Below are 24,193 nucleotides of genomic sequence, written 5' to 3'. Positions count from 1 at the left end.
ATTCAGAGTATAAAGATATTAAATTATGTCAGCTTGATCTCCAAAAGCTTATCTTATTTTCCCTTCAAAATACAAAATATCTCCAGATAGTTCTGCCCTTTGAGTCAGGAGAAGAAAGGAAAGGCACAAAATCATAAATTTAAAATTAAACACTAGACATCATCAGTTTAATCTTTTCATTTTACAAAGAAACTGTAACTTAGAACTTAAATGATTCGCTCGTGGTCAAAAAAGTAGTAAAAAGGCGAAAAGATTTGAATGAAGGTTTTCCCATTCCAAATTCAGTGTCAATACAAGGTAAAGATGTTATGCTTTCTCAAAACTAAAAATGTTAGGATTCCAATACAGACTGGCCCTATACCAAACACAGCACTAATAAAGCACTATAAATGGTAAAGGATGAAATAGCTTAGATAAAAAACTATTAACTCTCAAGTCAATTTGCATAACTGAGATAACTGACAAAACACCTAAGCTTTATAAATAATCACAATGTTCTTAAGGTATAAAAAAGTCTGTGCAAGCATTAAATCATGAGGGAAAAAAAATACACCTCAATTCTAGGTTGATATTTTACATTATTCCGAGATTTGAGTAAAGCTGGGAAAAGTTTCAAACTGAAATGCAAACAAAATGGGTAAACTTTACTTGAAGCTTTACTTCCCTTAAATGTTTACAGTAGTACTTTCATTTCAAGTGTCACCAATTCCCACAAAAGAACTACTCAAATTATCTGTATGAATGTTACTCTGAAATAGCATGAATAATTAAAAAGCTAATTAAGTTTTGTGAATTTTATTTAATAAATATGAATTAAGTGCCTACTGTGTACAAACCAGGCAGAAAATGGGACAAAGAGAAGGGAATAAATATTTATACTGTGCCTACAATATGTCAAGTACTATGCTACACGCTTTGCTAATATTAATTATCTCATTTGATTTTCAGAATAATATTTCATGTAAGTACTGTTATCATCCCTGTTTAACAAAAGAGGAAACTGACACAAATAAATGAAGGGACTTGCTTAGGGTCATACAGCTAGGGTCTGAGGTCAAATTTTTACTTAGGTTTTCCTGTTTCTAAGCTAACCCCTCTTTTCACAGCACTCTGAGCTGTTTCTAAGATATTGTGCTAGATACTGATGATAGGCAAAAACAAGATGGTCTCTTGCCTTCAAAAACACACATTTATAGTACAACACATATGAATACATTTTTAAAAGGCACAATATGGCATTATTCTTATGAATTTATTCCACCCAACAATTGTGAATTATTAAATACACTACAATTTGTGACCTTACTTTTATTTAAAAGTATTTCCATTAAAAGTCACAAATAAAAGAAACAAAAGTGAAACTATTCATTAAAAGAAACTAAAACCAAAAAATTAATAAGATTTTCTGACTAAGAGGCTTCATGTGAAATTTTCTCAACTAGGGGAAAAAAAAAAAAAAAAAAAATCAAACCATTTTGGCTATTACTGACTGCTAGTTAATTTTTTTTCTTAACGGTAGGAAAAAGAACAAATAGATGATACTTGCTGGCAGGAACTGTATTAAGATTTTATTATGCTATCTGTGATAAAGAAAAAATATCCTTGGTTCTTTTATACTTGTAAAATAATCTTCTGGTTTCTAGATAGGTTCAGGGTATGTGGAAAACACAGAGACAGATGGCTGAAAGCATCAAAAGTGAGCTTAAAAATAATTACTACTCCAGATCTGGCAAAGCTAAGTAACAGAAATATATTGTTAACCTATTTTTTTTTTTAAATAAAAGCCTCCACCCACTAACCAAAGTTTATCATTCAAGTAAGGATATGATTTTTAAATTGATAATTGTGTTATCATGACACTTAGGGAGGCCTCTAAGATTTGCCTTATAGTTATTTTTTAAAAGCACACATTCACATTTTTTTAAAAAAAGAACTCTAAAAAAAAAAATACTGATCTGTTACATAAACTTTTTGGGCATAAAATTTTTTTAAAGATCTTCTTTAAAAAACAAGCAGTTCTGTCGATGTTAAAAACAATGAAATCATCTACAGTGTATTTATCATTTTGTTATAATCTTTTGAGATGATTGGAAATTTGGAAATTTAGGACCTCAGAAATCATTATCTAATTAACCCCATCCTGAATTTTTTTTTAAACATCTGAGGGAACAGATTCCAGATAGGGAACAATTTACCAGTCACATAGGTAGTCATTGTCAGGAGAAGGATTTGAACCTAGCTTCTCTAACTCCAGAATACCCTTTTAACCACACCATCTGGCCTTTCTTCTTATTTCCACAAGCAGAAGAGCATTTCATTAGAAACCACTGCTAATAAATTTTCTCTCAAATCCCTATCTTGATTAATTTAGAGAGTAAAAACTCTAAGCATTAATTTTAAATATTCTTCCAAAACAAGAAATGAAACTCTTTTCTTCTTTCTTCTTTCCCTCCAATAGTGAGTTCCTTCAAGTAATTTTTTAAGTTTTATTTTAAAAAGTTTTTAATGTAGACAGGAAAATTTAATGATAAATGTTAGAGAAGATATAGGAAAACTGGGATATTGTCGGAGGAATTGTGAACTGATCCAAACATTCTGGAGAGCAATTTGGAACTATGCCCAAAGGACTACCAAACTATGCTATCCAATGGGTTTGTATCTGAAATGATCCCCATGTGCACTAAAAATGTGTTTAGCGGTCCTTTTCTTAGTGGCAAAGAACTACAAACTGAGTAGATGCCCATCAATTAGGAATGGCTGAATAAGTTATGGTATATGAATGTTATGGAATATTGCTGATCTACAACACTTACATGACCTGATGTAACTGAAACTAATAGAACCAAGAGAATACTGTACATAGCAACAAGATTATGTGATGATCAACTCTGATAGACTTGGCTCTTTTCAACAATGAGGTGATTTAGGCCAATTTCTTTCTTTTTTTTGTTAAGTGTCTGTTAAGTGTCTGAGACCATATTTGAACTTGAGTCCTGCCTGAATTCAAGGCTGGTGCTCTATCCACTGCGCCACCTAGCAGCCCCGATTCAGGCCAATTTCAATAGATTTGTGATAGAGCCATTTACATTCAGAAAGAGGACTAAGAGGACTTAATATAGATCACAACATAGTATTCTCACCTTTTTGTTGTTTGCTTGCTTTTTTTTCCTTTCTGATCTGACTTTTCTTGTGTAGCATGACAAATGTGGAAATATGTATATAAGAATTGCATATGTTTAATCCATATTAGATTACTTGCTCTCTAGAGGAGGGGGGGAAGGAGGGAGGGAGAAAATTTTGTAACACAAGGTTTTGCAAGGGTGAGTGTTGAAAATTATCTTTGCATATTTTTTTAAAAAAACATTTTTAAAGTTTTTATCTTCTTGGAAACTTTTCTTAAACAAAAAAAAATGAAGAGTTGATAAAGCTCCTAAAGGTCCCTTTTCCAGCTTGTATAGTTCTACAATTCTAGAACTGTCATGTAGTTTTCCTCTAACCTATATTATTTTTCTCTGCATTTATATCATCCAGCACAATGCTTTAAACTTCAAGGATAGTTGATAATTATTTGCTGACAGAGTGAAAAAGAATGCTGCTGCCTCTCCGTTGCTCAACTACACACACTGAAAAGTTTTAAAAGTACATCCCAATAGTTATTAATAAATAATGAAATGACTTACCTTCTCCCTCTATTGTTAAGGAACACTTCGGATGGTCTATAGTCAACAGAACCTTTGTCTGAATTACTTTATAATAGCAGGGAAGCTTATGGTTTATAGACAAGTACATCACAAATACATGTTATCCAACCTCAAGGTTCCTCAATGCAGATAAAAATTAACTTCACTTCAGCAATTCTACCTTTCTCTCATTTAAGGACCATGGCTTATTTTACTGAGAAAATTAAAGTCATAAATTTTCATCTCAATAACATCTTATCCCACTCTCTCCTTTCTCCCAGTTTCTCCCTTTTCATTCTAAAAGAACACAATAAACATATATATTGTATCTAGATTATACTGTAACACATTTAATATGTATGGGATTGCCTGTCATCTAGGGAAGGGAGTAGAGGGAGGGGAAAATTTAGAAAAATGAATACAAGGGATAATGTTGTAAAACAAAAAAAAAAATTACTCATGCATATGTACTGTCAAAAAATTAAAATTGTAAAATTAATTTTAAAAAATAAATAAAAGAAAAAAAATAAATAAAAGAACACATACACTTGATTGTATCCCTTCCAGCAGACTGCACAACCACTCTATCCAATCTTCAACTTGTCCCTATTGGTTTTGTTTTTCTTTGTTTTAAGAGGGAGAAATGGATAATACAGAACAAAAAATATGAAAAAGAAAAGAGGTTCATTGGAATTTTTTAAGTTAAAACTAAAAGCTAAAAGAAAACACAAGACAGCTTTAAAAATTGCATGTTGAATTTATTATATATTGTTAGCTATTAAAAAAAGAAAAATTATATACAAATCAGCAATTTAATATATATCCCTCTTTTCTACTCTATAAAATGTGCATTTTACTTGGTGCTTTTAAGTTCAGAATTTTTTACTAAAAATATATGAAAAAAAAATTTAATTGCCTTCAAGCATACATGGAAGTCTTCCCCATATTAAAAAAAAAAAAAAACAAAAAAACAACACTTCAGTAAAGCTCAGAATCCCTCATATATATTTCTCCTCTCTCAGCCAAACACTTGAGAAAAATAAGGGGTTATTATTTTTCAAGCACTGTACTAAGTGCCAGGATAAAAAGAATAGCAAAAATAATCCCTGCCATCAAGGAGCTCTTGTTCTAATAAGGGAGATAATAAACTATGTAGATACAAGATATATACACAGTAAATTGCAAGAAATCTCAGAGGGAAAGGTACTAGCAAAAAGCTGTCTACCTCTAATGCCTCCACTTATTCTCCACTCAATTATTCTTCAATTTTTTATAATCTGGTTTCTGTTCTCTCCAAAGTTCCCAAATACCAATTAATTTCAAAATCTAACAGTCTTTTCTTGATTCATATTCTCCTCCTTAAATTCTTTGCTACATCTGACACTTGTGTATCCTCTGTTTATTAAGATTTTATCTAGGCCCTTTTCCCTCCTTCCACTCTCTCTAAGGATGATCATTAGTTTCATTGGCTTTTACTTATTTTCTCTTAATAAGTGACTCCCAAGTATATACTCTGCCCCAATATCTCCCCTATATTCCAGTCTCACATCACAAATTGACCACTGGACATTTCAAAGTAAATATTCCAAAGACTTGCCATATCCAAAACTGAATTATCTTTTCCCCAAAGCCCTCTCCTCTATAAAACTTCACTATTTCTGCCAAAACATCATCCCTTTAGACATCGAGGTTCAAAACCTCAGTTATTTCCCCTACCACACATACTGAAGTTGCCAAATTTAAAATGTCTACCACTTCTTTTATCTGATTCCTCTCCACTGTCATATACCATCTTACCAAAGGTCCCAATGCTCCAAAAGACTCCTAACTGGTCTCCCAGTCTCAAATTTCTCATCACTTCAGCCCATCCTTCATTCAGAAAAATAATTTTCATTAAGCACAAATCTGACCATCAAAGTCCCTTTCTCGATTAACACTAGTAGCTAAATATTGCTTCCACGACTGAATATAAATTCTATTTAAATTTGAATCAGAAAGGCCTCATTTCCAAAATATGTAGAGAACTGACTCTAATTTATAAAAAATCAAGCCATTTTCCAATTGATAAATGGTCAAAGGATATGAACAGAAAATTCTCAGATGAAGAAATTGAAACTATTTCTGGCCATATGAAAATATGCTCCAAGTCAATATTAATTAATCAGAGAAATGCAAATTAAGACAACTATGAGATACCACTATAACCTGTCAGATTGGCTAGAATGACAGGGAAAGATAATGCAGAATGTTGGAGAGGATGTGGGAAAACTGGGACACTGATACATTGTAGGTAGAATTGTGAAGACATCCAGCCATTCTGGAGAGCGATTTGGAACTATGCTCAAAGAGTTATCAAACTGTGCACATATCCTTTGATCCAGCATTGTTATTACTGGGCTTATATCCCAAAGAGATCTTAAAGAAGGGAAAGGGACCCACATGTGCAAGAATGTTTGTGGTAGCCCTTTTTGTAGTGGCTAGAAACTGGAAACTGAGTGGACATCCCTTGTAAAGTCCTGTTGTCTCCAGAGACTGCCAATCGCTCTCTGGGAGATCTGCTGTCTCAACTCAATCTCTCAGCCACCAACTCTGACGTAGAATAGAGACTCTCTCTTGCTCAATGTTGCTTCTTTTATCCTCCCAGAGAATGGGCGTGGAATAACTCAGGGGCTTCTGGGGGAAAATACTTCAACCAATGAACTTGCTCCTCCTAAGCATGCAAGCTCCTCCCCAGAAGTTTAAAGGGGTAAAACTCCCCCCAATTACTGTAACCAGATTACAAAATGAGGAAATTGAGGCTTAAAGATTAAGTGCCTTGGCCAAGACCACATACCCAGTAGGCATCTGAGGGTGAATTGTTAAGTACCTAGTAAGAACCTAATATCTCATTAGCACTTAGTAAGAACCTAACAGCCCCTCAATTGGAGAATGGCTGAATAAATTGTGGTATATGAATATTATGGAATATTATTATTCTGTAAGAAATGACCAACAGGATTATTTCAGAAAGGCCTGGAGAAACTTAGATGAACTGATTTTGAGTGAAATGAGCAGGACCAGGAGATCATTATATACTTAAACAACAACACTATATGATGATCAATTCTGATGGACATGGGCCTCTTCAACAATGAAATTAAATAAATCACTCCAATAGAACAGTAATGAATTGAATCAGCTACACTCAGCAAAAAAAAAACTCAAGGAAATGAATGTGAATAGAATTCCCAATCCCTCTATTTTTCCACCTGAATTTTTTATTTCCTTCACAGACTAATTGTACACTATTTCAAAGTCTGATTCTTTTTGTGCAGCAAAATAACTGTATGGACATGTAAACATATATTGTATTTAACATATACTTTAACATATTTAACATGTATTGGTTTACCTGCCATCTGAGGGAGGGGGTGGGGGGAAGGAAAGGGAAAATTGAAACAAAAGACTTTGCAACTGTCAATGCTGAAAAATTACCCATGCATTCATCTTGTAAATAAAAAGCTATAATAAAATAAATAAATAAATTGAAAAATAAATAAATTTTAATCAGACTCCATCCTATCTTTTCAGGTTTATTGGACATTATTGCCCTTCCCACAATCTATAAAAGCTAGTCAAATTAGCCTTCCCTATCCTTCACAGAGGACACTTATCTCCCTAATTATGTACTTGCTGTGTAACACAAGACTGATATATACTCCCTTTTCACCTCTATTTTATACAGCTTCTAATTTCTTTTACAATACAACTCAAGTGATTCAGGCCACTTCCAATGATCTTGTGATAAAGAGAGCCATCTGGACCCAGAGAGAAGACTGTAGGGACTAAGTGTGGATCACAACATAGTATTTTTTTTGCTATTGTTTGTTTGCATTGTTGATCTGATTTTTCTTGTACAACATAATTGTGGAAATACACATAAAAGAACCACACATGTTTAACATTGGATTCCTTGCCTTCTAGGTAAGAGGGCAGGAGGAAGGCAGGTTGAAAAAAAAAAAAAAATTTGGAACACAAGTTCTTGCAAGGGTAAATGTTGAAAACTGTTCATGCATATTTTTTATTTGAGCTTGTTTTCAAAACATATGCATGGATAATGCTTCAACATTTACCCTTGCAAAACCTTATGTTCCAATTTTTCTCTCCCTTCCCACTCCCTGGCAAGTAGTCCAATATATGTTAAATATGATAGAAATATATGTTAAATCCAATATATGCATACATATTTATACTATTATCTTGCTGCACAGGAAAAATCAAATCAAACTGGAAAAATTTTTAAATGCAAGCAAATAACAAAAAGAGTGAAAATGCTATGTTGTGATCCACACTCCGTTTCCACAGTTCTCTCTCTGGTGTAGATAGCTCTCTTCATCACAAAATCATTGGAACTGGTCTGAATTATCTCATTGCTGAAGAGGGCCAGGTCCATCAGAATTGATCATCATATAGTATTGTTTTTGAAGTATATAATGATCTCCTGGTTTTGCTCATTTCACTCAGCATCAGTTCATGTAAGTCTCTCCAGACCTCTCTGAAATCATCCTGCTGATCATTTCTTATAGAATAATGATATTCCGTAACATTTATATACCATAACTTACTCAGCCATTCTTCACCTGATGGGCATCCACACAGTTTCCAGTTTATTGCCACTTCAAAAAGGGCTACCACAAACAGTTTTGCAAATATGGTTCTCTTTCCCTCCTTTATAATGTTTTTGGGATATAAGCCCAATAGAAACACTGCGGGATCAAAGGATATGCACAGTTTGTTAACTCTTTCATATGCATATATTTTGAAAAGAAAAAGATACAGCATAAGCACTATCTTCTAAATCTAAATGAAGCTTTTTCTTCATCCCTCTATTGCTACCTTGTACTCAGTTACTTTTAATATATCTCATTCACATTATATTTATGCTATATATATTTCCAAATTTACACATTTCTTTTCCATCCCATTAGAATGTTAAGCTCTTGCTGTGTATGAATTGTTCATTTTTTATACTTATATCCCCAGAACTTAGCACAAGGCCTTGCACACTGTATTTGTTTAATAGATGTTTAGTGACTGATCACTTTAGAGCCAAATTTAAGGTATGTCTTTTAACTTTGCCACTAAAATTTCTTTACACAATTTCCAAATGCAATTTTTTGAATTTTACATCCATCCATCCTCTACCTAAGCCTTATTCTGTTCCTACAATCATGCCACAGAGGTTACCCTTGTTTCCTAAAAGCTACTTCAGAAAATACAGGCATTTCTTTCATATAAAACAAGAAGAGGAGCAAAAGATGCAGAAGAATGGTGAAGGTATAAGGATGAAACAGAGCATAAAGATTCTGACCAGCGGCACAGTATCTGTGGCATAGTTGCACCTGTTAAATGTCAGGCAAAGGAACACAAGGTGAAGTAAAAAGGCTGTGGTTGCCAAGGAGAAAAGACACACCAAACACTGTCAAGTTGGCTCCCTTGGGGCTAGTCCAATTTGCCCCATCCTAATTAAAGATTGCTCTGACAGAAAAACACAGTTATCTAGTGGGTTTTAATCAGATAGTTTAAATATAGCTGACTAGTAGAGTATAACTAGCTAAGTTAAGACACTTCATGGCCAGAAAGCTGGCTATGGAACTTTATTGGTTTTTTTGTTTGTTTTTGAATTTTGCCAATTCATAAGAATCATCCAACTAAATCATAAAAGAACTATGACCTGAGTTGGATCCTCCACAACTGCCAAAGTCCAATCCCTACTCAAACTTGAGGGGCTCCTTATGACTCGACTAGACAGCATTGTGATTTAAAGACTAAACTTTGAGTTAGTTCAAATTCTGTCTAGCTGTATTATCCTGAGCAAAACAGGATCACATTCTCAATTTTCTTATGAAGAAAGATGAAAATGAAGACTCTGCATTCTCTGAAATTCCTTCAAATCTAAATCAATGATCCTGTAACCTCTTAGATCAAATACAAACTCCTCTATTCAGTGTTTTTAAAAATATTTTCTAAATTAAATAAGCAAAAACAAACCAAGAACACACTTCCAATGGAACTGAATGAAGAGAGCAATCTACACCCAGAGATTACAACATAGCATTTTCACTTTTTATTTTTGTTTGCTTGCATTTTTTCTTTATCATTTTTTCTATTTTGATCGGATTTTTTCTTTTGCAGCATGATAATTACAGAAATATGTATAGAAGAAATGCACATGTTTGATAATATATTGGATTATTTGCCATTTGGGGAGGGGGTAGAAGGGGAAAAATATGTTTTAAAAGTACGTTGAAAATGTTTTGAAAATAAAAAGCTTTAATAAAAAATAAATAAATAAAAAATATGGGCCCAAAATATCTTTCCAGTTTTATTATACATTATTGCTCTTCTTTACATACTCTCTTGGCCCTTAGTTTCTTCATACAGAACCCTTCTCTCAAATCCCTGGCTTTTCATAGGATGTCCCTTTGCTTGGAATGTATTCCCTCTTTACATACTTACAGCTGATATCATCCTTTATACAAACCCTTTCTGGATCCCATCTTTTAGAGCTTCCCTCATACCATTACATTATTTTATATATTATACCCATAATAGATAGATAGATAGATAGATAGATAGATAGATAGATAGATAGATATACATATCTATATACTATATAATATACAATATTATATATTACACCCATAATATTTATTTTACATATACAGGTACATGTTTTCTTCTCTGATGGAATAGTAACTTCATGAAGGCAGTAACTGCACATTTGTGTCTTTTTCTCTAGTATACTGCTTGATACAAAGCAGACGTTTAATAAATGCTTAAATGATTAGAGAGAATAACAGATTATATATACAGTGCCTGGAACTGGAACATACTAAGTGCTCAATAAAAACTTTATCTAAGCTTATTGATACAATAATGAAAACAAACTACTGATTTTTGTTTAAAACTAAATACTAAGAAATCTTAATTTATGTAATCAAAGCAATAACTCAATACCTTTTCCCTTTCAACATCCAAACTTGCAGTAGAGACACAGGCTAATATGCAGGTTTCTACTGGGAGCTCATTAAGAGACTTCCCCCTCCTTCCCTCCACCACGGGGATTGTTAACACACTCTTTGTTCTCTCATTCTTATTTTAGACAGACTGCCTAGCTTGGGGAATAGCAGGAAGGGGCTGAAAATATGAAGCCTTTTGGCTAGATCTCAGTCCTAGATAAGTCCTAGTATAACGTCCTCTTCACCTTTGCCCCATCTGACAAAAATCAGTAGATAAGATACAGTCCCAGTTGGGAAAGGAAAGGAGAGTACAGACAGGTAATGTGGAAAGGAGTCAACCCTGCCCTGCCAGGGTGTACTCAGGGTAAAGAAATAGTCTGGCAACAACCAATTCCTCAATATCTAGAGTCTGAGACACCCTTGTAATCTTTTTTTTTTTTTTGTCTTCCAATTTTTTTTTATTACTTTATTTTTTTTTAATTAATTTTATAATTATAACTTTTTTTTTTGACAGTACATATGAATGGGTAATTTTTTACATTTTCCCTTGCACTCACTTCTGTTCCAAATTTTCCCCTCCTTCCCTTCACCCCCTCCCCTAGATGACAGGCAGTCCCATACATGTTAAATATATTATATTATAGTATATCCTAGATACAATATATATATATATGTTAAGAACCGAATTTCTGTTGCATCAGAAGAATTGGATTCAAAAGGTAAAAATAACCTGGGAAGAAAAACAAAAATGCAAACAGTTTACACTCATTTCCCAGTGTTCCTTCTCTGGGTATAGCTGATTCTGTCCATCATTGATCAATTGGAACTGAATTAGATCTTCTCTTTGTTGATGATATCCATACCATCAGAATACATCCTCATATAGTATTGTTGTTGAAGTGTATAATGATCTCCGGGTTCTGCTCATTTCATTCAGCATCAGTTCATGTAAGTCTCTCCAAACCTCTCTGTATTCATTCTGCTGGTCATTTCTTACAGAACATAATTTACCCAATAGCATAATTTACCTAACCATTCTCCAACTGATGGGCATCCATTCATTTTCCAGTTTCTAGCCACTACAAAAAGGGCTGCCACAAACATTTTGGCACATACAGGTCCCTTTCCCTTCTTTAGTACTTCCTTGGGATATAAGCCCAGTGTAGCACTGCTGGATCAAAGTTTGATAACTTTTTGGGCATAATTCCAGATTGCTCTCCAGAATGGTTGGATTCTTTCACAATTCCACCAACAATATATCAGTGTCCCAGTTTTCCCACAGCCCCTCCAACATTCATTATTATTTTTTCCTGTCATCTTAGCCAATCTGACAAGTGTGTAGTGGTATCTCAGAGTTGTCTTAATTTGCATTTCTCTGATCAATAGAGATTTGGAACACTCTTTCATATGAGTGGAAATACTTTCAATTTCATCATCTGAAAATTGTCTGTTCATATCCTTTGGCCATTTATCAATTGGAGAATGGTTTGATTTCTTATAAATTAGAGTCAGTTCTCTATATATTTTGGAAATGAGGCCTTTATCAGAACCTTTAACTGTAAAAATATTTTCCCAACTTGTTACTTTCCTTCTAATCTTGTTTGCATTAGTTTTGTTTGTACAAAAGCTTTTTAATTTGATGTAATCAAAATTTTCTATTTTGTGATCAATAATGATCTCTAGTTCTTTGGTCACAAATTCCTTCCTCCTCCACAAGAGGTAAACTATCCTATGTTCCTCTAATTTATTTATGATATCCTTTATGCTTAAATCATGGACCCATTTTGAGCTTATCTTGTTATATGATATGGGTCCATACCTAATTTCTGCCATACTAATTTCTAATTTTCCCAGCAGTTTTTGTCAGATGAGTTCTTATCCCAAAAATTGGGATCTTTGGGTTTGTCAAACATTAGATTGTTATAGTTATTCACTGTTTTGTCCTGTGAACCTAATCTATTCCTCTGATCAATTAGTCTATTTCTTAGCCAATACTAAATGGTTTTGGTGACCATTGCTTTATAATATAGTTTTAGATCAGATACAGCTAGGCCACCTTCATTTGATTTTTTTTTTCATTAATTCCCTTGAAATTCTCGACCTTTTATTCTTTCATATGAATTTTGTTGTTATTTTTTCTAGGTCATTAAAAGTTTCTTGGGAGTCTGATTGGTATAGCACTAAATAAATAGATTAGTTTAGGGAGTATTGTCATCTTTATTATATTGGCAGGGCCTATCCAAGAGCACTTAATGTCTTTCCAATTATTTAAATCTGACTTTATTTTTGTGGCAAGTGTTCTCTAATTGTGCTCATATAATTCCTGACTTTCCTTTGGTAGATAGATTCCCAGATATTTTATATTATTGACAATTACTTTTAATGGAATTTCTCTTTGTATCTCTTGCTGTTGGATTTTGTTGGTGATGTATAAAAATGCTGAGGATTTATGTAGATTTATTTTGCATCCTGCAACTTTGCTAAAGTTGTGAATTATTTCTAATAGCTTTTTCATAGAATCTCTGGGGTTCTCTAAGTATACCATCATATCATCTGCAAAGAGTGATAGTTTGGTTTCCTCATTACCCACTGACAGCCTTGTAATCTTGCAAAAGTAAAAGACCCCAAAAAAAAGATGAATAAGGGGAGGTAGAAGTCTTAAAAGAAAGAACTATGATATAAAATTTCCCAGTGAAAGTTTGAGAGCACAAGCAAATAAAGCAATTTTAAGCCAGAAGGATGAATACTAAATCCCCAAAGAGAAATAAACAAATGCTGTCAAAATACATAATCTTATGTACTCCTGTGGGAGCATGAAAAATAAAACAACTCATGTAGTGGAAAGAGCTGGGCCACAAGACAGAGAGATCCAAGTTAAAACCCAGCCCCAGAATCTTAACTAACTTTAAGACTTTGGGCAAATTACTTAACACCTGTTTGCTTCAATTTTCTCAAGTATAAAATATGAGTAATAGAACTTATGAGTTGTAGTTGTAAAGAGTTGTAAAGTTAAATTGAGATAATATCAGTAAAATACTAAAGAAATTGGTTCAGAATTTATAACTAAGTGCAGAACTAAATTTCGTATCTTGGATCAGGGTTTCTTAACAGGGACCAGTGGGTGCATGGAGAAATGGTGCAAGGGATCCATGTGTGAATTTGGATAAAAAAAAAAAAATTTACATTCTTATCTGTAGAGGGTCACAGTCAGTGGGGAAACACTGGGTGAGGTGTAAGACCTTTCAGCCCAGAGGGAACCTGCTAACAATGTCTGTTTTAGCCCCCCCATCACCCCTAAGAGCTCTCAGCTTTCCTAAGAAGGGGGGCAGTGATTCACAATTCATAAAGTAATGGGTATTAAAAATAAATAAATTTTTAAAAATAAAATAAAGGAGCTAAAACCCTTCAATCTAAGTTCCATCAATATTTGGAGCAATTTAAAATTTAAGAGTAACCCTCTCACTACCTTTCCTCATGTAAAAGCAGAGGAGAAAGAAATCAGTGGAGAAGACAGTGATCTCAATCAGGCAAAGAGAAGTCAGATTCCCTGGGCCAAATACATTATAATCATTACAGCTTCAATGAAGCTTGATATAACATTTCAGGTGCAAGTATTTGGCCAATCCTAATCCACTAAACAACTCTAAGAGATATACAAAGCAGAAACCAAAGGTCTACTAGTATTGGAAGCCAGATTTTCTGATTGCTATTCCAATAGTCCTTTCCCAATATATGTATTATTCCCCAATTTTTGACTGTAAGTTTCATAATATCAAAAACCATGAAACATCTTAAGTATCACCCTAGCACCTATCACACAATTTTCTATTTTCCTGTCCTGGCATTTTTAGTGCCATAAAAATGTAGGAGACTTTAAAATATAGGAAATAAAAGCTAAACAATTTTCAAAATACTTGTTAGAAAAACTGGACAAAAATTAACTCGTTATCCAAACACTATGAAATTCCTCCTTCCATAAGATAATGCAGCTTTTATTTTACTTGAGAAAATCAAAAGCTAAAATTAAAAAACCTGCCCTTCAACCAAGAACAATAAACCCAATTTTTGCTCCTTTCAGATTAGTCCTCTTGAAATGCTATTATAACAACTACAATAACACAGTAATGTCCTTCTTGCATGCTGAAGATGCTTTAAATCACTCAGTAAAGTACTACCCCAAGTCCAGGTGACAGAATAATACAGATTCAACCCAATTGTATCCAGTTTCCCTAAGTATCTTCATTATAGTTGGTCAAAGTCACAAGTCTGTGAATACAGAAGAAAGCAAAATTAGCTAGCCCAAAAGGGGATTAAGTCCATGACCTGATTAGCACCATGTACCAGCTAAATAAGATAACTAGCCACAAGGCTTCATTTTAGTACAAAATGAAACAAAGGGAAAAAAATAATAACCATCAATTTGGGGCACTCCTTTAAAGGAAGCTCCATTTATTAGAAACAATTATACTTTACAAGAACTACTATTTAATAATTATGCAGGTTTTAAATTCTCTCTTGATCTGTCTAAATTACTTTCTGGACAAAAACTTGAATGCTCAATTAAAAAAAATTTGCTGCACACTTGTATCCTGAATTACATCCTGCTTTTTCTCTTGAGATGGTCTTTTGTTCTATACAATTTACACCACATAAACATACTCAGAAAACAGTCCTCACAGGAATTAGTACCATCAATTTTTTATTAAGGACCAAAATCCTTTAATGTCAAGTTCACTGTTTTTAAAAAACTGTTCTAGAGTTCAGAATTGGCCTTAGAAAATAGCTAATATAATAACAGTACAAAATATTAATTCAAGAAAAACAATTTTCCATTCCCTCCATGTAATATTCAAAAATAACATTTTCCTAAAACACACAAGTATTTCTATGCCAATGTAATATAACCATACTATCAACAATCATATTAATATGATTCTACAGTAGACAGAGTGCTGACCCTGGAGTCAGGCAGACTTTAGTTGAAAACTTGACTCAGGGGCAGCTAGGTAGCATAGTGGATAGTGCACCAGCCCTTTAGTCAGGAGGACCAGAGTTCAAATTTGACTTCAGACACTTAACACTTCCTGGCTGTGTCGTCCTGGGCAAGTCACTTAACCCCAACTGCCTCAGCAAAAACAACAACTTGACTCAGACTTTCAAAAGCTTTGTAAAACTGGACAACTTCTACCTGTTTCCTCCTCTGTAAAATGTCAACAATAACACCATGTGTCTTTTGGGATTGCTGTGAGTATCAATGAGATATTTGTCTACACAACTCCACAAACTTTAAAGCACTATACCTGCTATTGTTACTAATAATAATGATATTTCAAAATAAAATAACCAAACACTAGTCAACTCAAAAGGTTAGCTGAAAAAGGAAAATAGTTACTTATGAGGAATTTATCCATTGTCTATTCTACTGATATGTTCACATATTAATGGTGTTGAGTTGTGCCTAAATAGACAACCTAAAACTTTGGTTACATAAATAAAAAACAGTAAAAATACAATACCCCCAAATACTGATATGTTTTATGCTGAAATACATAAAGCGCATCTTGTATTATGACATATCATTTTTAGCAGTTTGAACAAAGTCAATATAATGATTACAAAGTTGAAGAATAGTATTAATAGAAGTAATAATTCAAAACAAAACCACAAAATGACTTCTGAAGAGACCTTACTGAAAATGAAATGAAGCAATTTGATAAATTTTCCCTTATCTGATAAAAATAAGGCTTTACTGCTAAATGATGTTTTTTTGGTAAACTTTCATAAAGCAATCCCAAATGACTTTCCATATATATGTAATCTACTTTAATTCTGATATACAGAAAGGTAAAAAATAACTGGAATTTGTACTTATAAAACTTGGATGGGGATATTTTATTACTTTTTTTTTTTTTAACTCCTGGAAACATTAAAAGTTTAAATGCCTTTTTTCTTAAAGAAATAATATGCTCCAAAAGCTAACTTCATGAAAAAAATTCATCCAGGAATCTGGTGGGGACTTCTGTCTTAAAGATTGAGTAATGAATATAATATGAATATATACATAAAATATGAATACAACTCATACATGTAAAAACATGACAACTCTTAAAATGTTTTAAAAACTGTGATAATAGAATAAGTAATATTTGAAATGATTTTTTTTCTGGTTACAATATTGTGCTATATAATTGTTTTTGTTAATACAGTTCAATATTACCACTAAAAAGCACTGGTAGATTGCCTCAAAGAAACATTATTAGAAATTTTCACATTATTAGGAATTGACCAAGATGAGGAAATCTAAATTGTTAACTAGATTCTTGCTCAATAAATTAGTGAAATGGCACACAACTTGCCTGGCTTGTTCCATTACAGAAATTAACTGTAGTCTTTTTCTTCTAATTTTCTCACTTTCAATTCTTGAAAGCAGCCCTACTAAATGTGAGTGCTTAAATGTTAAAATGGATTCCACCTGAAACCTTTGCTGAATTTAGTAAAATATTTAATGATTCTTTTAATAAGAGACAAAATTATTACATTCTTAAAATGTCACTTCTCATTAAAATTTAACTCAAAAAAAAATGCATTTAAGAAAATCTTATTAGCATGTAATTTCGTTCAAAAATAATAAAAATAAGCATATGCATCGACTATATTAAAAACTATTTTTATTTATTCAGCTACACCCTGAATAAACAGTATTATTTTAGTTGATTTTCTAAAAGTGATTCTATTTCTAAGTAGACTGGAATAGGAACAATTCTTGCAATTTTATTGATAAGGTTAAGTTGGGCCAAAATAGACAGTCAGCTTATCTACAATTTATAGTCTTAGGAAGATGCCTAGAGCCAGCTCTGAGAGGTTAGGTGTCCCTATCAAGGCATGTCTAAGGAGGAATTTGGGCCAGAGATCAGTTTTCTATCTACTACACAACAAAAGATGCTTAAACAAATCAAAATGGAAATAGCTAGATGGAGCAGTAGGAGCTTTAACACTGGCACTGGAAACGGGATTCCAGTTCAAATCCAGCCTCATACACTTATTAATTGTATGACTCTGAGCAAATCACTTAACCCCAATTGCCTCACCGAGAAGAAAAAAAAAAAAAAAAATCAAAACAAAGATACAAAGTCTTTAAGGTTAAAAATAATACAGAATACATAAGAGGCAAAGACAATCCAATTTTTAAATATTTTTTAAAAAGAACAATTGTAATCAGATCACATATACTTTGATCTAAACAGCTTATATGGCCAAAAATGAAACAAGAAAAGCAGATGCCAAAGATAGTTATACATTCATTTATATGTGATGATTAAAATAAAGAAAAAAGGAGATTAAAACCAGAAGAACTTGAAAAGTAACTGCCTTTTTTCAAAATAATGAAAATTTATGAAGCATTTCACCTAATTTATTTCATGTGAGGCTTACAACAACCCTGTGATGATATGTGATGATATATGTGATGATAAGCAGTTATTATTATCCCCATTTTTCAAAAGGAGAAAACAGGCTCCAAGTAGCATCCCTAGTGTTACATAATTGATATCATAGGTGAGATGTGAACCCAGGTTTTCTGGATCCTATTAATTAAAGTATGCAGCCTCTATCACTAACCTGTTTCATTTGTATAACACTATTATTTCTTACAGAGAGGAAGAAAAAAAAAAAAGTCTTTTCTCAAGTACTTGTGGGATGAAATTACATAGACATCTACAACACATCTTGTCTGAGGGGAAAAACTAGGCAAATAGTTCAAACTCCAAATATGATGGCACACACCCTACTTTTACTGTTTATTCTGGTTTCCTTTTCTTAGGACCAAGTAGTGGAAAGAATGCTGGCCTTGAAGGCAGCAGCTACCTGAATTCAAATCCTACTTAAAGGGTGAATAAGCTGTATAAAATAGATTACTATCTTATAAGCTTCTGAATAAAACTTTCTAAACTTTAAATAACTACAAGACTATCATCATTAGAATACAGGCTTGAAGTGACTTATATAAACTGATGCTAAGTGAAGTGAGTAGAACCAAGAGAACATTGTACACAACAACAAAAAGCTTATGTAATGATCAATTCTGATGTTCTTGGCTCTTTTCAACAGCTATTCAGGGCAATTCCAATAGACTTATAATAGAAAGAGCCACCTGCATTCAGAAAGAGGACTGTGGGATCTGAATGTGGATCACAACATAGTATTTCCACTTTTGTTGTTTGCTTGCTTTTTTTCTTGTCTTTTTTTTTTTTAATTTTTTGATCCGATTTTTCTTGTGCATCATGATAATTGTGGAAATATATACAGAAGAACTACAATGTTTAACATACTAGATTACCTGTTATCTAGGGGAAAGGGAGAGGGAAAGGTCTTACAAAGATGATGAAGAAAACTATCTTTGCATATATTTTGAAAACAAAAAGCTATTACTAAAAAAGAATGCATATGTAAACAGGCAATACTTAAAAGTTTGACAAATTTCAAGCTAGTTTATATTTATAAATTATTTCAAAAGAGAATTTAACATCTTTCCACTCTGGAAACTTCCTTAATTGTGGAAAACACTCAGTGGGTTCAAGCATAAAGGCAATTTTTAGCTGTCCCTAAGAATCTTGGGTAAGTAATTTTATTTCTCTGTCCTGAATAGGTTTGCAAGTTGCATCTCTGTGAACTCTTCTATGAACTCCCCACACAATATAGAATATCCACTTATAGCTATCATTTTTATGCAACTTTTCCTATCAATGTAAAATAAAAAACAAGACTAAATGTTGACACAAAGTTAACCAAGGTGAAGAACCAAGTTATTGTCAGGAAATGGAAGCAGCTAACTAACATTTACAAAGAAAACTTGACAACTGCAATGCTCTTTATATGTTATTTCATTTGATCCTAACAACTCTGTGATGTACTTGCTATTACTGTAACCAAATTACAAAATGAGGAAATTGAGGCTTAAAGATTAAGTGCCTTGACCAAGGCCACATAGCCAGTAGGCAACTGAGGTTGAATTTCAACTCAGGTCTTTCCGAGTCCAAGTCCTATCACCTTGTTCCCCTATTCCACCACCACCTTGGATGAAACTCTCCAAGAATGTTTCAAAATCCCAATCAAGTCCCACAATTTGCTAGATACTGCACTAAGCACTTGGGATACAAAGTTAAAAGAAAAAAAAAAAAAAGAAAAGAAAGAAAAAACCCAATAGCTGCCCTCAAGAAACTCACACTCTACAGAAACAACCTGCAAACAATTACGTACAAATTATTAGTATTATAGATAAATTCATAGAGCAAAGGCCCCAGAATTAAGGAGATCCAGCAAAGGCTTCTTACAGAAGATAGGATTTAATCAGAGGCCTGACCACAAACCAGAATTTAGAAAGAGTTTAATAGCAAAGTTCCACAAAGTAGCCTGATACAGATGGATTTTTTTTGTGTGTTTTTTAAAGAGAGTCCCAAGGTTCTAGAAAAGAAACCTAGGTAGCACAGTGGATTGTGTGGTAGGTCTGGAATAAGGAAAATCTGAGTTCAAATCTAGCCTCAGACATGTAATAGCTGTGTGACCATGGTTAAGTCACTTAACTTGTTTGACTCAATTTCATCTGTGAAATGGAAATAATTGCAACCATAGCTTCCCAAAGTTTTTATGAAGTTAAAATGGGATAGTAATTATAAAACACCTGGAAATAGCAAGCACTATGCTAGCTATTATTATTATAATAGCATCTACCTACCAGAGTTGTGAGGATCAAATGAGATCATGGTAAAGTGCTATATAAATGTTAGTAATTATTATTATTTCAGCACCTAGCTGGAAGGGTTGTTGTGAAGCCTAAACCAGATAATTATAAAGCACTTAGCACAATGCCTGGCACATAGTACTATATAAGTGTTAGCTGCTAAAATAATTATTATAATAAAAATATCTACTTCTCAAGGTTGTTGAGAGGATTAAATGAGATAATTATAAAGCAGCACAGTGCCTGACACTAAGTGCTATATAGATGTTAGTTACAATTATTATTTTTATAATAGCACCTACCTATACGGATTGTTGTGAGGATCAAATGTGATGACAATAGTAAAGACCCTAATCCAGTTACCTGGCACATGGTAAGCTTTCTATATATGTGTCAGCTTTTATAATTATTTTGCTGTAGAATAACAGTACCTATCTCCCAAGGTTGTTGTGAGGATTAAATGAGATGATAATTTTAAAGGGCTTGGAACACTGTAAGCGCTATATAAATATTAGTTATTGTTACTACGATTATCGCTATTAATATTATTATAACAGAAACTATCTCCCAAGGCCGCTGAGAGGATCCAATGAAATGCTAAGGTAAAGCATGTTGCACAGTGCCTGGCGCACAGTAACATACATATTAGTCAATATTATTAAGAGTAGTTTGCTAGGGGGTGGGGGGTTGAGGAGGAGGAAGATGTCAGAAGAGAGAACGCTTCCCCGAGATTTACAGAAGCAGCAACCCGGTAACACTCGGGTTCAGGTCCTTCCCGTGGTAGCCAGAGGGACAAAAATCAACTCTAGACAGACCTCCCCGCACCCCACCCCAAGACGTCCCCGCCTCTGCCGGAGGCTCCCGCAGCCGGGTTTGAACTGCCCCCCCGGGAGAGAGGGCCTCCGCCGATTGGAGGTCGCGGGACGCCCGTCACAGGCGTGCCCGCAGTGCCGCAGCAGCCGAGCAGCCCGCGCCGCGCTCTGCCCGCCCCTCGCCGTCTCCCCAGGAGACCAAAGCCCGCAGACTCCTCCCTCCAGCCCAGGTCCGCTCGGGCGCCTCTTCGCCGGCACCGCGTACCGGGAGCGGGGAAAGGGAGGCGCTCGCCGGACACGGCGACGGCGGCGGCGGCGGCGCCTCCCGCGCGGATCACGAGCGGGAGGGGAAAACCAAAAGACCTGACTCCCCGTGCCGCCTGCCGCCATCCCGGCCGTGATCCCACACCCCCCGCGCCGGGCCCGAAATGGGGACCCCCAAGGCTGCTCCACGCGCGCCTCTCCCCCCTCCTCGTCCCCGCCGCAACCCCTCGCATCTTCTGGCGGCTCTTACCCATCTTTCCGCCTCGCCTTGTAGACGTGACCGTAGGTGCCGCGTCCCACTTTACAGCCCTCGTATTCAAACAGATCCTCCACCCGCTCCCGCTCCGCCGCCAGCTTCGCCTTAAAGTCATAATCCATTGTCTGCTTTCCCCATAGAGGCACGGGGTACGCGGGGGCCGCCGCCGCTCTCTCACTCCGCCGCCGCCACCGCTTCCTCCCGCGGCCCGCCGCTCCACTTCTCCCCTCACAGACGCCTGGCGCCCGGGCGCGCGCACTGGCGCTCCCCCCCCCCCTAGATTTCCCCAACTCAAGCGTCCCTCGCCTTCAGCACGGAGCACCGCCGCAATCGCGGCGGCCTCCTCCTCCTCCTCCTCCTCCTCCTCCTTCTCCTCCTCCTCCTCCTCCTTCTCCGCGGCGGCTCCCGCAGGCACCCTCAGTCCCGCCTCCCTCCTTCATTTCCGTGTTTTGGAACCTAGTGGGCCGCACCGCGGCTTCCTCGAGCTCATTAACTATCACACTGCCCGCCCCTTGAGAGCCACTGAGGCTGCTGGGGGCTGTAGTCCTGGAGATGATGGAAATTGTGTAATTTATCCGTCGAAAACATACAAATCCCAGAAAGCCCCGGACAGAGGCTTCGCCTTCTCCCCGCACCCCCACCCCCACCCGGTGACCGCGCCTGCGTTATTTCGATCGCCCCTCCCACTTTGGGGAGAGGGTGAGTGGTTCTGAAAGCAGTGACAGCCCGGAAAAAGTTGCAGTTCGCTATCTCTAAACTAACTTAAGCAAGAAGTAGCTAGACCATCATACCGACACTTAAGGAGGCAGTACGCTAATTGGAAGGGTGAAGATAAACCTTAATTCCCTTCTTGGGTTTTGGAGGAACTGGGAGTGCACGTCGGTTAAAGATGCTCTAGTGCAGACGGTTGTTTATTTTCTAAGGCAATTGGCCCGCCTATTTCTCCTTTCAGTCCTACAGCTGACTGGCCGGTCCTAGACTATGGGTTTCTAATTGGTCTGCTGGAATCCCGGCCTTTTGCCTGATTCTTCCTTCTGATTGGTCGATGATTCTACACAGTCCTTCCCTATAGGCTATTCCCATGCTATGGCAAAGTGAAAATCGCAGTTCAAATGATGAACCCACAGCAGTTTCCTTAAGCTTGCAACTAACTGTAGGAGAAGGTGAATGTTAACGACCTGAGCCGGCAGTCACCTTTTCCTCTGACTGGTGCTGCTCCTAGCATAAAGTCTCAGCAGCAGAAAACATCCTGCCACGTGAAGACACTGAATGCACAGAGGATGCAGCATTTTGGAACAATAGTGAAGATTAAAATTGGAAGGGCCATGCATTAGCTAGGCACAATACCGAATTGTCCCAGAAATTATGAGGATGTCCACACTTTAATGAGTAGATTGGTGCAAATATTTTGAAGAGCAATATTGCAGCAGGATTATAATGACAAAATAGATATTATTGAACCTACAGGTTCCATTGTTAGGGCTTTATACCAAAAAAGGACCCATCTGCACAAAAATGTGTGGATTTTATCTTCCTGTTACTTCTCACAGACTCCCATCTCTCCTTTGATTACTATCACCATCCTAGTGCAGACTTTCCTCACCTGACTCCTGGACTATTTGAAATGCCTCAAGTCTCTCCTCACTCCAATCCGTCTTCTATCCGGCTATCAAAAATGATCTTCCTAAAACACAGGTTTGACCACATCATATATTCAAAGTTCTATAACACCCTGTCACTTCCACATTGTTTAATCATGGCTAACTCTTCGTGAAACAAAGGTTTTCTTGGAAAAGATGCTGGACTGATTTGGAAGCTCACTTTACAGATGAGAAAACTGAAGCAAACAGGGTTAAGTGATTTGCCCAGAGCCACAAAGCTAGTAAGTGTCTAAGCTGGATCTGAACTCGTCTTCCTAGTTCCAGTCTAATCCACTACCGATTCTACCTAACTAACCCATGGCTATCTCTTTTGAGAGATTGCAGATGTCATATGGAAGGGACTGCAAGTCTTCCCAGGGCTTGATGCCATCAGTAACCAGTTAGCAAGCATTGGTAAAGTGATTCCTTTGTGCCAGAAATTGCTTGGTAATAGGGCTACAAATATTTAAAAAAAAAAAAATCTCCACTCTCAATGATCTTACATTGTAATGGAGGAGAAATATAGTACTTTTATATATGTAAATGTAAACAGAATAAATATAAATACAAGTATACACAAAGTAATTTGATAGGAAGAATACTAAAAGTTGATGGGCTGCTGAGGAATGGAGAATTATGAAGGACTTCATTTAGAAGATGGTGCTTAAAGCTACATCTTGAAAGAGGAAGGAATTCTTTGAGGGGATGGTAAGAATATACAGTGTTCAAGACAGCACAGAAACAGAAGAATGAGATTTTGTTAGAAACAGAAGGCCAATTTGATTAAATATACTTTGGTACAAA

General features: G+C 35.6%; 1 protein-coding gene across 6 annotated transcripts in view; it reads right to left on the bottom strand.

Annotated features, from left to right (window-relative positions):
• Nucleotides 1–24,193, bottom strand: part of CDK19 (cyclin dependent kinase 19) — a 288,374-nt gene that overhangs the window by 193,560 nt on the left and 70,621 nt on the right. The window contains exon 1 of one of the 6 annotated variants that reach the window (XM_074310098.1): nt 21,744–22,054. The exons of 1 other annotated variant lie outside the window; for it this stretch is intronic. In XM_074310098.1, the coding sequence (XP_074166199.1) occupies nt 21,744–21,871 (128 nt within the window). In that variant the 5' untranslated portion in view covers nt 21,872–22,054. Of the gene's footprint in view, nt 1–21,743; nt 22,055–24,193 lie in introns of those variants that run through there. 4 more of the 6 variants (XM_074310105.1, XM_074310101.1, XM_074310104.1 and 1 more) reach the window with 4 other exon arrangements.

The sequence above is a fragment of the Sminthopsis crassicaudata genome, chromosome 4 (assembly GCF_048593235.1).
Source record: "Sminthopsis crassicaudata isolate SCR6 chromosome 4, ASM4859323v1, whole genome shotgun sequence".
Taxonomy (NCBI): Eukaryota; Metazoa; Chordata; class Mammalia; order Dasyuromorphia; family Dasyuridae; genus Sminthopsis; species Sminthopsis crassicaudata.
This window is presented reverse-complemented; position numbering and strand designations above follow the sequence as displayed.